Here is a 15,118-nt window from a genome sequence, read left to right as displayed (position 1 = left end):
AATTTTCCTTGGACATATAAAGCAAATGGTTATTGTTATTCAAAAAGTATATCTTTAAAAAATTCATTTAATGCATTGATTTGTTAATTATTTATCCAACTTTCTGTGGCTTCTTCTCCTGTTATTCAGTCTTATTCTGAGAACGTTCACATTATTTTTCATCAATCTCTTTCATTTTTAATATTCAGAGGTTATGTTGTTTGGCGCATGTATGTTTACCAGATTTTACCATAGGATTATAAGTTAATATATTTTCACTACATAATTCCTTTTTGACCCTGCTTAGTGATTCTGTGGTAAATTCCACTTTATTTCACATTATTCTTCCCAATCCTACTCTTTGTGGTCGTCGTATTTGCTGTCATTTCTTTGTCTATTCCATTTGTCTATTTGTCTGTTAGTATTTGTCTAAATAGTAAAAGCCTATTTATTTCAACAATTACTTCATTAATATGTGTGCATATTAAACATACCTCATGATTTTATCATTTTCTACAAATTTGAATTTTTATTTTTTTCCAAGAATTCAGCGTGCTCACATGCAGTACTAGATTGATACACTTGATTTATCACTTCTGCTTTAACTTGTTTGCCTGTTACTCTTTGCTTCCTTTTTCTGTACTTTCCATGAATAAAAGGTTATGCCCTCTCCTAAAATCATAATAAAATTATTACATAATAATATATAATAAAAGTATTATATAAAAATAACATAGCCTCTATCATCCTGCCAAGAAGTTTTATTTCTGCTTTCCTTACTCTCTAATAAAATGAGTGCATGTGCCTCAAATATTAATTAAATATATTAATAATTCTAACTACAACTGCCCCTACAGAGTAAATATTTTATAGGCTTTGAGAAACAAAAGGAAACAATCTTACACTGTAAAATATAAAATACAGAGAACAAGTATAATACACTCATGCATCTTACTTTAGAAGCTTTAATGAGAGGATGTAAATGGTTAAACCAGCATATTCATGATGATATTATTTTAAGAGTCATGGTGTTATAAAGATCATAGAGAAAATGAACTAATATGTACATTAAATGGTTTTAGGATCACCATGCTATCTCACGCTTATATCTTTCCTTTATATAGCAAACATTGATGGGTTTTCAAGGAAATTATACTTTTGCAAAATTAAGGAATAAAATGCTCCACTGATTTCTGGTGTAGAAATTATTAGGGTAATGTCTGTTTTAATGATTTAATTTTTAGCTTTTTGTGGGATTTTATTAAAGCAGGTCACGAGAATTTTATGATTTATTAAAATGAGGCTTGTTTCAGCTCAGAGAACTTCTATTTCTAAGTTTCAGCCACTCTGGTTGAAAAACATATAATTAAGTAGAAAAAAAAATCTTTAAATATTTATTGAGATTAATATAGCTATGCAAGATAGCTAAAGATAGAAATGTAAAGAGTTCTAGCACTGTATAAACAGTATTGCATACATTATACAATTCTATCTATTTTGCTACAGAACTGCTCCAACATCTAAGATCCCTACCAACAGTCATCTGTATGAGTAAAGCCTCAACTGTGTGCTCAGTCATGTCCAGCTCTTTGGGACCCCATGAACTGTAGCCCACCAGGCTCCTCATCCATAAGCTGTAGGCCACGAGGCTCCTCTGTCCATAGCATTTTCCAGGTAAGAATATCGGAGTCGGTTGCCATTTCCTACTCCAGGGGAACTTTCTGACCCAGAAATCAAACCTGTGTCTCTTGAGTCTCCTGCATTGGCAGGCAGATACCTTACCACTGCACCACCTGGGAATCTCTTCACAGTTAAGTTTAAAGCAGAGAGCATGTCGATAAAACAACTATATGATGAATTCATACAATTTGCTAATCTAGATGCCAAAAAGGATGTCAAAGACTTGGTTGAGAATCACCAATATGTCAATAGTTGGTGAGAAATCTTGATGCTAATTACTGACTTGTTATGTTAGTCGCTCAGTCATGTCTGATTTTTTGTGACCCCATGGACTGTAGCCCGCCAGGCTCCTCTATCCATGGGATTTTCCAGTAAGAATACTGGAATGGGTGGGTAGTCATTCGCTTCTCCAGGGGATCTTCCCAACCCAGGGATCGAACCTCAATCTCTTGCACTGTGGGCAGACTCTTTACCATCTAAGCCATCAGGGAAGCCCCCGTTACTGACTTAAGAGAGTTTATGATCAAATATTAAGTTTATAATCAAATATTAGTGTGGGGTAATGCAGGAAGGAAGTAGATGAGAGTGGAATGAAATTGATAAAATAAGTATAAACACATCTTGAAGTCCTAAGGATATGGCTCACGATTTAACTATATTAATATTAATGGGCTTCCCTGGTGGCTCAGCTGGTAAAGAATCCACCTCCAATGCAGGAGACCTGGGTTCGATCCCTGGGTTGGGAAGATCCCCAAGAGAAGAGAACGGCTACCCATTCCAGTATTCTGGCCTGGAGAATTCCACAGACTGTGTGGTCCATGGGGTCGCCTCCCATTCCATGGGACATGACTGAGCCACTTTCACTTCACTTTCATCAATATTAATGACATAATGCTCTTATATTTTAATTGTCTTCAAGCTTAATTACCATTAGACTTACTTTCACCTGTTGAATAGTCTTGTGGGTCAAGTATTCCTGATTCCTGTAGTGATCTAATACAGGAGTCCACCAGTTCAAGACCTGTTGTGAGCTCATCTTCGATATCTTTTTGACCATCTGAAATGCAATATTTCAGAGAGATGAACAAGCACATGGTTTTGTCAACATTAAAGCTTAAGACTATCACTTAATAATCAAAAACATAGTAACTAAAACTATTCAGTTCAGTTCAGTCACTTAGTCGTGTCCAACTCTTTGCAACCCCATGGACTGCAGCACGCCAGGACTCACTGTCCATCACCAACTCCCAGAGTTTACTCAAACTCATGTCCATTGAGTCAGTGATGCTATTACTTTTATGAAATTCTCATTAGGTATCACATTATAAACCCTGGTCAACCACTATTAAAAACCAAGGTTAGCCAATTATATGTGTCCATGAAAAACATAAAGTTACTAGGGAACTGGGAAAACTTAACTCCGATGAACTGTTGAGCTTTCTAAACAATATCACTTAATTTTAGTGTCATGTTTCATCAAATTTATTTTTATAAGTTTCTTTCTAAAGTTCTTAAGAAAATTAACCAACAGAGGTATGTGTAGAAGTAAGTATAAATGCTCATCAAGAAGTTGTATTTTAAATTTAAATGTCCATCAGCTGATGAATGGATAAAGATGTGGTGTGTTTGTGTACATATATACGTACACAATGGAATATTACTCAATGTAAAAAAGAATGAAATAATGCCATTTGCAGCAACATGGATGGACCTAGAGATTATCATATTGAGTGAAGTCAGAGAAAGACAAATACTTATTTATCATTTGTGTGTGGAATCTAAAATATGATACAAATGAACTTGGTTGCGAAACAAAATGATCCATGGACATAAGAAAACAAACATGATTACCAATTGAGAAAAGGGGTAGGAGAGGAACAAATTAGGGGTTTGGGATTAGCAGATATAACCTACTATATGTAAAACAGACAAACAAAAAAAATGACGGTATAGCACAAGGAACAAGATCGACTATCTTATAATCATAATGGAAAGGAATACAAAAAAGTATGTATGTTAATATATATAAATTATATAACACTATAATTCAAGTATACTTCAATAAAGAAAAGAAGCTGTACCTTACCTTGTGATTGCCAGTGAAACTGCTCTTCTGCTGAACTGTAAAAAAGAGAATACATAGATATAATGAATTTGTTACAAATTAAAGGTCTCTAGACTATAAGATGCAAATGTACATTAAGTTAGTAATGGGGGCTCCATGGAATTCCTTTTAATTTCTTACTGGGAAAAGGCGTCCTGCTTTGATACAATCCTAATTTTAATCTATTTGCTATATACCTCTTTGGATTCACAGTATTAACATGTCATAAATGGACATCATTCAGTAATTTTCAAAAGAAGAGCTGATTTTTTACGAATCACAATCTACTGTACCTATCACTTATGACAGTTTCTATACATATGAAGTTCTACCCAACTGTAGCTATTTTAAAATACAAGTCTGAATAGTTCCATGTAAACTCTGTAAGGGGTTCTAATAAAGATATAACTTTCTCCATTTTCATTATAAAGAGACAAAATAAATCTGCACCTTTTCCTAGACATACCTTATAAGCAGTTCCTTTTAGCTGTTTATTATATTTCACATTAAGTAATATAAAAATCATAATACTTTACCACCCACCAACTATACAGTTCCCGAGTTTCCACTTTAGAAATATATCATATAATAAAAATGACCCAGGTAGAAAGGGTGGCTCATGTAAATAACATGCCAAAGATATTGTGCATATTGTGCCTAGGTGGGCACATAAATTTATTCTGAATGATTTATTTAAAATACATACATAAATTGAAAATTTCTAAGTATGAACAGCTCTTTCATTATATATGCAAACAGTTCTAACATACCCTTTTTTATATGTCAATAATTTGTGGGAAATCTATATGACAATTACTGACAGGTATCATTTTGAGAATGATTTTCTACACCTATTTACTCAATCTTTTACTCTGATAAAGGCACTTCTATGAATAGCTCATCAGTTTCACAATAAAAAGTAGGTTTTAGAACTTTAATCTGTACCTTAGAAATGGTTTCTGAATACATTTGCTGGGGGAAAAGGCAATTCTGGTATAAATGAGTGTTCAGAATAGCCATGATTGATATACATGAAGATAAGAGCCGTCCCTTAAGAGACTGTTTTAGGGCATCTTTCTCCTCAGCCAATCCATTTTAGCAAATTGGAAAATGGTTTTGCAATGATGAGCGCTATAGACAGTTGATACCTAAAATGATAACACTACAAATTCACTCTGATGCAACTTCTCCTTGCATCAGAAAGTGTATCATTATAAAGCAGTAACAACTAAGTGCAAGGTTTAACATGTAAAACAGAAATGCAATCCTATAGTTAATATTTAAAAAAATTACAAAGTATGTTCAGTTAGTAAGTGGCCTCTAATATAGGGGTGGGAAATGTTTTTAAAATTGTACTGAGTTGAATGGTATCCTTTTCCCCCAAAAGATGTGTCCACATGAAATCCCTAGAAATTGTGAAAGGTTACTTAGTGGGAAAGGGTTTTTAAAGATGTAATTAAGGTAAAGATCTTAAGATGAGAGCTTCTGAAAGTCAATGATCAATGTCCTTATAAAAGACACTAGTGGAGAAAGACACAGAGGAGGTCTTGTGAAGGTGTTCTGAAGGTGAATAACTCCAGGCAAGAGACCTGAATTATGTATCATAAGCCAAGGAGTGGCTGGAGCCAGCAGAACCTGGGAGAGTTCAGAAAAGAACCTCTCTCCTTAGTATTCCTCCATAAAGAAGGCTGAGTGCTGAAGAATTGATGCTTTTGAATTGTGGCACTGGAGAAGACTCTTGCGAGTCCCTTGGACAGTAAGGAGATCAAACCAGTCAATCCTAATGGAAATCAACCCTGCATATTCACTGGAAGGACTGATACTAAAGCTGAAGCTTCAATCCTTTGGCCACCTGATGAGAAGACCTGACTTATTGGAAAAGATCCTGATGCTGGGAAAGATTGAGGGCAGGAGAAGATTGAGGGTGACAGAGGATGACGTGGTTGGATGGTATCACCAACTCAATAGATAAGAGATTGAGCAAATTCCAGGAGATGATGAAGGACAAAGAAGCCTGGTGTGCTGCAGTCCATGGGGTCACAGAGTCAGACACGACTCAGTGACTGAAATGACTGAATTGAACTGAGGGAACATAGCCCTGTCAGCATAGGTGATTTTGAACTTCTGAGAGAGTCAGTTCATTGGTAGGCTGATAAGAAGACCAGGGTTCCTGAGGAGGAGAAAGGGGTCTGGAGCCCTCTAGAAAGAGAAAGGAATCTGGGGCTCTCAAGGAGAAAAAGACATTTTCTACATGGCTTTGTTTTAATCAATGTAACAGTGTATCTTGTTCCAGGACATGTTTCTCCTTAACAAGAAGGTTTTCTGACCAATCTTATTATCTTAAGAAGTATGTTATGGGAGTGGGTCTGGTAAGACCTTTCTATTGTTAAATCTAATCTTGTTAATTTCAGATGCATGTTATGGGAGTAGGTCTGGTAACGTATATAAGGCTTTGATAAGACTAGTGATGGGGGCACTCTCCATATGCCTCCTGATGTCTTTGTCAGAAGCTGTGTCTATCCCTTTTGTTATTTTAATAAAACTCTGCTACACAAAAGCTCTTGAGTGATCAAGCCTAGTCTCTGGTCCCGAAACTAAATCTTCTTCGGAGATCAAGAATCCAATATCGTTCACTGTAAGCTATAACTTCTGGCCCCCAATCTGTGAGGTAATGAATTTATTTTAAGACACTCGTTGTAGTAACTTGTCATGGCAGCCCAGGAAACCACTACAGTATTTTTCTGGTATGATCAAATGTTTTCACAGTATAGCCTTCAAGATTTACTATTATCTGTATGCTACTATGGGAGACCCAGGTTCGATCCCTGGGTTGGGAAGATCTTCTGGAGAAGGAAATGGCAACTCACTCCAGTATTCCTGCCTGGAGAATCCCAGGGACGGAAGAGCCTGGTAGGCTACAGTCCACGGGGTCGTAAAGAGTCGGACACGACTGAGCGACTTCACTTCACTTCATTTCAGTATGCTGCTACGTTTCGTGCCTTGTACCAATTCAGTTCTTTGCTAAGTACTTATTGTATACTAGGGCTGTGCCAATTCATGACAATTACTTATATCTTTTGGTATCTGGGGAGTAGCTATCTTATTGATGCTAAATAACTTGGCCACATATAGCTCAATATTAAAAAATAATTTTAAATGACACGATTAAAAAAATGGGCAGAACTGAGTGGACATTTTTTCCAAAGAGGAAATGCAGATGGACACTTGGAACATGAAAAGATGCTCAACATCGCTAATCATCAGGGAAACACAAATTGAAACCACAGCGAGGCATCACTTTACACCTGTCAGAATGGCTATCATCAAAAAGAACACAAATAACAAATGTTGACAAGGATGTAGACAAACGAGAACTCTTGTACACTGTTAGTGGGAATATAAATTGATGCAATCTCTTGTGGAAAACAAGAGGTTTGTTTATGGAGGTTTCTCAGGAAACTAAAATATGTAGTTCTCAAAGAACTACATATGACCCAGCAATTCCACTTCTAGGTGTATATCCAAAAAACACCCCACTAATTAGAAAATACATGTGCATCCAATGTTCATAAGAGCATTATTTATAGAAGGCATTGTGGGTGTCCATCAACAGATATATGCCATAAGAAAGAATGAAAATTTCCCATTTGCAGCAACACAGATGGACTTGGCAATATGCTAAATGAAATAAGTCAGACAGAGAAAGATAAATGCTATATGCTACTGCTGCTGCTGCTGCTAAGTCGCTTCAGTTGTGTCCAACTCTGTGCAACCCCATAGACGGCAGCCCGCCAGGCTCTGTCGTCCCTGGGACTCTCCAGGCAAGAACACTGGAGTGGGTTGCCATTTCCTTCTCCAATGCATGAAAGTGCAAAGTGAAAGTGAAGTCACTCAGTCGTGCCCGACTCTTCACGACCCCATGGACTGCAGCCCACCAGGCTCCTCTGTCCATGGGATTTTCTAGGCAAGAGTACTGGAGTCGGGTGCCATTGCCTTCTCTGAAATGCTATATGCTATCACTTATATGGGGCTTTCCTGATAACTCAGTCAGTAAAGAATCCACCTGCACTGCAGGAGACCCAGGTTCGATTCCTGGATCAGGAAGGTCCGCTGGAGGAGGAATAGGCTACCCACTCCAGTTCTCTGTCCTGGAGAATTCCATGGAATGTATAGTACTGTACAGTATTCTGGCCTAGAGAATTCCATGGACTGTATAACTTATATGTGGAATCAAAAAACAACAACAAACTCGTGAATAAAACAAACAGTAATGCAGACTCACAGGAATAGAGAAAAAACCAGTTGTTACCAGTGGAGGGAGTGTAGGAAGGAGGGGCAAGATAGGGGTTGGTGGGGGGAGGGTTATCACAGGATTACACGAAATTGTACATGTGAAGCTTTTCTTGAAAATTGTAAATCACTGTAGAATTTTAAAAATCCCCCATCCAATCAAAACATCAACAAAAAGTCATGGAGGAAAATCCAGTTGCTACTTCCCACTTGAAACAATAAGAATGCCTAAGCCACTGGAAGTTTCTTCCATGCTCATCAAAGCCCTGCTCTCCACTCCTGGGCACACTGAAGATCACAATTCTCTACCACCCTGCATGTGTTGAGGGCCATGTACCACCTCCTGCCCCAAGCACAGAAGGGCGGACATGTGATTTCCATGCACTCCCTTGTGAAGCCCTATGTTGAGAAGGGTCCCTGAGTAACCACATGCTGGGGAAATTTCTGCCAAACCAGAGAAGACACAACATGAATGACAAATAAACCACAGTTTGGTTAAAACTCTGAAGCTGGAGGGTTGTTTTCTTGGGCAGAATAAATGTCACACTGAATAATACAGAAATATGCCATTATTTGAGTTCATAAGGCATCTCCAACTTCTCCATCTTTCATTTCCACAGTTTAGAGCTGGGAGAAAATGTCTCTGGTCACCCTGGCACAAATAAGGCAGTGCTCCGGCATTTCGCATCCTTTGAGATTTATCCACTCATCCACAGTAATGGGTGATTTTACACATAGAAGTACACATCACACTGTTACATATTTACTTTTTGTTCGTTTCTTTAAAAATAGTTTCAATTTTATGTGCAACAGAAACAAGAAGAAACATTTTTTATCACAATTGAAAAAATACTATTGACAGTAAAAATGAAACTATCTGCTCAAAGCAGGGGTATCTCCCCTGGAGCAGACAAAGAGCATTAATCATGTAAATGGTTTCCTGATTTCCTTAGCAGAGTTAAAATGCACTAAAAGTATGACTGATCACAGAAAATTGAAGTCCCAAGAGACACTGGGTTTGGATTTTATTTCCTTTATGTGTGCCCTTTACTTTCTATGCAATTGCGTATTTATGCAATTGATTCTTAAAAGCTGCCCTAAGGGGGATACTGTTTTAAAAAAAAAGCAAACTCTTTATTCATTCAATAGAAATTATGCCTATACTTCAGACACCCTTATTTAAGGTGTCTTTCCCCCAATCATATCATTCAACTTAATCTAATATAAAAGTCAGTTTTGAGGCTGTTGTAGCTTTCATGTATGTTCGGTTTCAGGAAATAAAGTTTACTTTCACTACCAAAATTCAATTTCTTAGACTAGAAATAATGTCTAAAGAATTAAATGTGGGCTTTAGCGGCACTAGCGGTAGAGAATCTGCCTGCTAATGCAGGAGATAAAAGAGACGTGGGTTCAGGAAGATCCCTGGATCAGGAAGATCCCCTGGAGGAGGGCATGGAAACCCATTCCAATATTCTTGTTTGGAGAATCCCATGGGCAGAGAAGCCTGGCAGGCTGCAGTCCACAGAGTCGTAGAGACTTGGACATGACTGAAGAGACTTAGCACACACACGTGCATATTTAAATACAACTTCATGTAAGTTTCAGAACTCAATTATTGTGAGAATACACATATATATTTATAACAAAGACCATCGTAAGTAACATTTAGCTTTCAAATACAAACACACACACACACACACACACACACATAAATATATACTGGTAATGCTAGAAAAGAATTTTTAAAACAATATTTTAAAAGCACAAATCCTAGTAGCAAATGCATAGATACCTTTCATTTTAAAACAGGCAATATTCTAACTGATTTCTAGTTAAACTTCACAACAAAACTTTTCAGAGGTGATATTTTCCCATTTTATAGAGAACGAACCTGAGCTGAAAAGTTCTTATGGAACTTGCTGGAGACCCCACAGTCAACAAATACTGAAGCCAGGATTATTACCCTGACCACCTGCTTCTAGAGACTACTTTCTAAACTAACATTCTATTCACACACTTGGCACAAAAATTGAACTCCTATGCAATTAAAGCCATAAACTCCAGAAACTAAGGTGAAAAAACAAGCCACATCCTGGGAGAAGATATTTACAATGCATACAGCTTACAAAGGGTTATCTTGCAGAACATTATAAATAACTCCTACAAATCAATGAGAAAGAGATTAAGAGATCAAGTAGGAAAGAGGTCAACTAATATATGTAAAATTGATGAAGAGCAGAAAAACCAAGAATGCATACATTAAAAGAGACTCAATCCTATCAAAAGTTAAAAGAATAGAAATTGACAGATACCTCTTTAATCCTCCACAGTCTATAAAACTACTAGAAAGTCTGACTGTGCTAAATGTTGAAGAGGAGATGAAGAAACGTTAACTCTCATACACTGTATGTGGGACAGCAAACTAGCGAAACACTTGGGTGAGTTGTGAGTCAATATCTGATAATGTTTTATGTGCAAATACCCAATCATCCAGGCTTCCCTGGTAGTTCAGTGGTAAGGAACCCACCTGTCAATGTGGGAGATGTGAGTTCCATCTCTGGGTCAGGAAGATACCCTGGAAGAGGAAATGGCAACCCACTCCAGTATTCTTGCCTGGGAAATCCCATGGAAGGAGAAGCCTAGAGGGCTACAGTCCATGGGGTCTGAAAGAGTCAGACATGACTTAATGACTAAACAACAATCCAGTCATCTAGCAATTTTCCTTCTAGGTAGAGCCTTCAGGGAAACCTGTGCACCTGTGCCCAGAAAACTTATACAGACTGTTCCTGCCTATACGCTGGCAGTAGCAAAACAAACGAAACAACCTCAGGGAACAACAATAGGGAAACTGACAAACTCTGTTCCATAATAGTAGGATTCCACATCATATATGACATAACATGGAAAACACCATTTGGCAGCTAAAGCAAATTAGCCTGATATGTGATGTACATAAAGTGAAAGCGTCACTTGCTTAGTCATGTCTGACTCCTTGCGACTCCATGGACTGTAGCCTTCCCTTTTTCCAGGGGAATCTTCCCAACCCAGGAAGCAAAGCCAGGTCTCCCACATTGGAGGGGGATTCTTTACCAGCTGAGCCACAAGTGAAGCCCAAGAACACTGGAGGAGTAGCCTATCCCTTCTCCAGGGGATCTTCCCCACCCAGGAATCGAACTGGGGTCTCCTGCATTGCAGGTGGATTCTTTACCAACTGAGCTATGAGGGAAGCCCAGAGTCTGCTAGGCTTCTCTGTTTATGGGATTTCTCAGGCAAGAATACTGGAGTGGGTTGCCATTCCTTTCTCCAGCGGATCCTCCCAACACAGGGATCGAATCTGGGTCTCTTGCATTGCAGACCCATTCTTTACCATCTGAGGCACCAGGGAAGCCCAGTGCACACATGGGTCAGGCTCAAAAGCAAAATATAGAGTGGAAAACATAAACTGCACGTAAGACATGTACTCCAGGACTCCGATGATGAAAAAATTTTAAGACACTGACTAAATAATATTACATATAAATACAAACACACACATGTACGTGTAAGAGGGAGAGAGACCATACAAAGACAGATTAAAGAGATGCACCCAAACTCACGATGGTGAGAGCAGAGGAAAGTAAGTCTGAGCAGGGAAAAAGGGAATCTCACTTTTATCTCAAATGTTTAATGTTATGAAAAATGGGGGGATAAAGGGTTAACATGAATTTAAGAATATCTTTGATACTTGAAACCGGGAAATCACAATTCTTACATTAGAAACATGTTCAGTTACATATTTTCATAAATCCTTGTGACTTGGTTCTACATCATATTCTCATCATTGTCGGAATCACTCAGAGTTGAAACTCAAACAATGTGAGACAATTCTGAAATCTGTAAGTGTAAATAATTGAGGAAAGTAATGGTTTCGAATATAATGAGTTTTTTCTTGCACATAAGATATATTACAGTTTACTTTTACTTACTATTACTTTTGCTCAAGTTTGAACAGTTTGAACATTTCAAGCGGGCAAACAATAACTTTCAAGTTCTGAGGTCATGAGGTAGGAGAAAAACTAGTTTAAACCAAAGAATAACCTTTCAGTTCCTCCAGAAATGATTTTCAGTCTTATCATTTCTAGCATGATAGTCTCCTTATCCACCTCTGGGTCATTTCTAATATATATATATATATATATATATATATATATATATATATATGAAAGTTCAAAGAGTTTTCTTAATGTTAGGAAAAGACACAAAGTGAACCATTACTACAGCTACTCGGCCTGTTACGAACCTGCTCAAATACATTTTCGTAGTTTCTTTTTCAACTTTTTGATGCCTGAAGCACCAATTCCTTGCACTGTATTGTGTGGCATTTTATTGCTCACAATATCGCTCAAAATGAAATAAAGGAAAGGAACTATGAGTTTGTGGTTATCTGGCTTTCAAGTTAAGCAATGTACCTAAAACATAAGCCAGAGAAACTATTGTGAAGTATTAATCAATTGCTTCCGAACTGACATTTGATGCTCGCCTACAGGAACAAAGGACCTTTTATTTACGCTGTCCCTATGGCCTGAAACTGTATCCTCACATAAAGTCTTTTTCAGTATATGGCTTTTGCATGCAGCCACATCACAAAAATAGCCATTGGTGGTAAAATAAAATGACCTTGGTCAAAAGTCTCGAATATCATGAAAATAAAACATATTTAGAAAAAATGGTGAGACACAGTACCCGTGGAGCTCTGTTCAGGATGCTGTTGCCCTTGAATGCTATGGACAGTAACCAGTCCTTATTAATTTGGTTGGCGAGTGACCCTGCTTCTCCCAGAACTTTCTGCAGAACTGATTTTCTTTCAATTTTTTGCCTTGTGGACTCTATAAGTGTTTGTGGTCTATTCCCAAATGAATATCACAGTATTTCCACCATGCAGTAAGAATGTTTATTTGTTTCTTAGGCCACACGTCTTCTATCCACTTTAACTATTTTCATCAAAATGTAATTTTGCAGCTACTATATTATAATAGTGTTTAATGGTATACGGTGGGCAGTTATAGGACCACAAAGCCCAAACGAGGAGACTGTGTGCGTGGTGTCCAGTTCTTCAAGTCAGGCTCGAAGAAGCTCTGCTCCTATCAATACAGGACACTTCGGGCAAGTGCCTTAAACTCTCAGGGCCTACGTGGAGACATCTTGAGGCTTAAAGGAATCAGCTCATATCAAGTGATTTCTATATCAAGTGATCAGGGCCTCGCATGTCTTGAGTAAGTATGCAACTGTTTCCTTTTCACTCTATTGCTCAAATGGTCACTACAGTTTATAGATTATTTTGTTGTAGTTCAGTCGCTAAGTCATGTCTGACTCTGTGATCTCGTGGACTGCAGCACCCCTGGCTTCCTTGTCTGTTACTCTCTCCTGGAGTTTGTTCAAGCTCATGTCCATTGAGTCAGTGATGCCATCCAACCATCTCATCCTCTGTCATCCCCTTCTCCTCTTGCCTTCAATCTTTCCCAGCATCAGTCTTTTCCAAGGAATCAGCTCTTTGCATCAGGTGGCCAAAATATTGGCGCTTCAGCGTCAGCATCAGTCCCTCTAATGAACGCTCAGGGTTGATTTCCTTTAGGATTGACCGGTTTGATAATGGCTTATTATAATTTATATCATCTATTAGAATACATTGCCGCCCGCTGTGTGTGGGGATGGGGGCAGTCAACACGGGGACAGATTGGGGGGAAATGGGAACAGGAGACTTAGAAAACACCCAGGAATAGTGGGACCAGTCCTGGAGAAAATAGTAAAACAACATCTCCACCAGCCCTTGGTACCTGCTCACTGTGGCTCTGGGCTTGCAGAACAGAGAGACGCAGGGCCAGCTCGCCATATCCTGGCAGTCTGCGGGATGTGACAGTAAGGACACAGGGCAGGAAGGAACATTCACGAAGAGGTGTGTTTGGGGCACTGTTGCACACAGGTCCATGGGACCTTGAGCGTGTCCATCACTTACTCTGAGCTTGGTTTTTCTCTTTGTAAAATGGGGCTATTACTAGAAATTTCCCCATAGGGATCTTGTGACAGTTAAGTGTGTGATGTAGGTAAGACCCATAAAATAGTGCTGAGAATATTTTGTTGTTGTTTAGTTGTTAAGTCGTGTCTGACTCTCTGCGACCCCATGAATGACAACACACCAGGCTCCTCTGTCCTCCACTATCTTCTAAAGTTTGCTCAAATTCATGTCCACTGAGTGCCATCCAACCATCCCATCCTCTGCCACCCTGTTCTCCTTTTGCCTTCAGCTGGGATCATAGGAGCCATTAAAAACAAAGTAAGCCAACATTATCACAAATAGGACAGAGGCTTGAGAGAGAACAACTCATAGAACTGAAAGTTCAATAAGCCAACGTACAGAATCCCACTTGTCCACGTTCAGTTCGGTTCACTTCAGTCACCCAGTCGTGTCCATGTTGGAGGCCAATTAATATCATCACACAAATATGTTACAGGCTTTGAAGAATTTATACTGTCTCATTTTTTTCCACACTAAACTGAGGAAGGAAAAAAGGCAGTCTGTGATTTCCAAAGAAAGATGATTTGCTTTTTAAGCCTTAAGTTTTCCATTCACCCCCACACAGGAGGCTTCTCCTGACAACTGCTTCTGTTCTCGCCATAGTAAAGACTTTAAAGACCATTTGCTATTTTCCAAACCTTGGAAGAAAATGAATCACATCCAAATTGCTATTATTAATTTCCATTTAGTTTGAGGCAGGGGAAATTCACATTCCTAAGCTATTAATAAATCTGTTGTACGTGATGACTGTTGAAATACCCAGGCAACTGATAACCTCAAAATGGTAAGACTCACTTGCTGTAATCTGGATACATATTGCCCCAAAGTTTATCACAGAGGACCACAACACTGATGGGTATGTGAGCTGGTCAGCTCGAGAGAAGCAAGGGGGAATAAATAGGAGTTCTGTTTTGTCTTCATTCCTCCAAAATACATACTCCAGTTTCTAGTAACCATAGAGTGTTTGCCTTAGGCCTTATCACTCTAAATGCACTAGCTACACAAAGCCAAGT

The 15,118-nt window shown here is 38.5% G+C and overlaps 1 protein-coding gene across 3 annotated transcripts in view; it reads right to left on the bottom strand.

Annotated features, from left to right (window-relative positions):
* Positions 1-15,118, bottom strand: part of CTNND2 (catenin delta 2) — a 1,112,452-nt gene that overhangs the window by 504,492 nt on the left and 592,842 nt on the right. For all 3 annotated transcript variants that reach the window (XM_018065721.1, XM_018065722.1, XM_018065723.1), the window contains 2 exons: positions 3,746-3,780; positions 2,600-2,716 (listed from right to left, as the gene is read on the bottom strand). In XM_018065721.1, coding sequence (XP_017921210.1) covers positions 2,600-2,716; positions 3,746-3,780 — 152 coding nt within the window. The remainder of the gene's footprint in view (positions 1-2,599; positions 2,717-3,745; positions 3,781-15,118) is intronic.

This window comes from Capra hircus, chromosome 20, assembly GCF_001704415.2.
Source record: "Capra hircus breed San Clemente chromosome 20, ASM170441v1, whole genome shotgun sequence".
NCBI lineage: Eukaryota > Metazoa > Chordata > Mammalia > Artiodactyla > Bovidae > Capra > Capra hircus.
The sequence above is the reverse complement of the archived record's forward strand: the minus strand, read 5'-3'. Positions and strand labels throughout refer to the sequence as shown.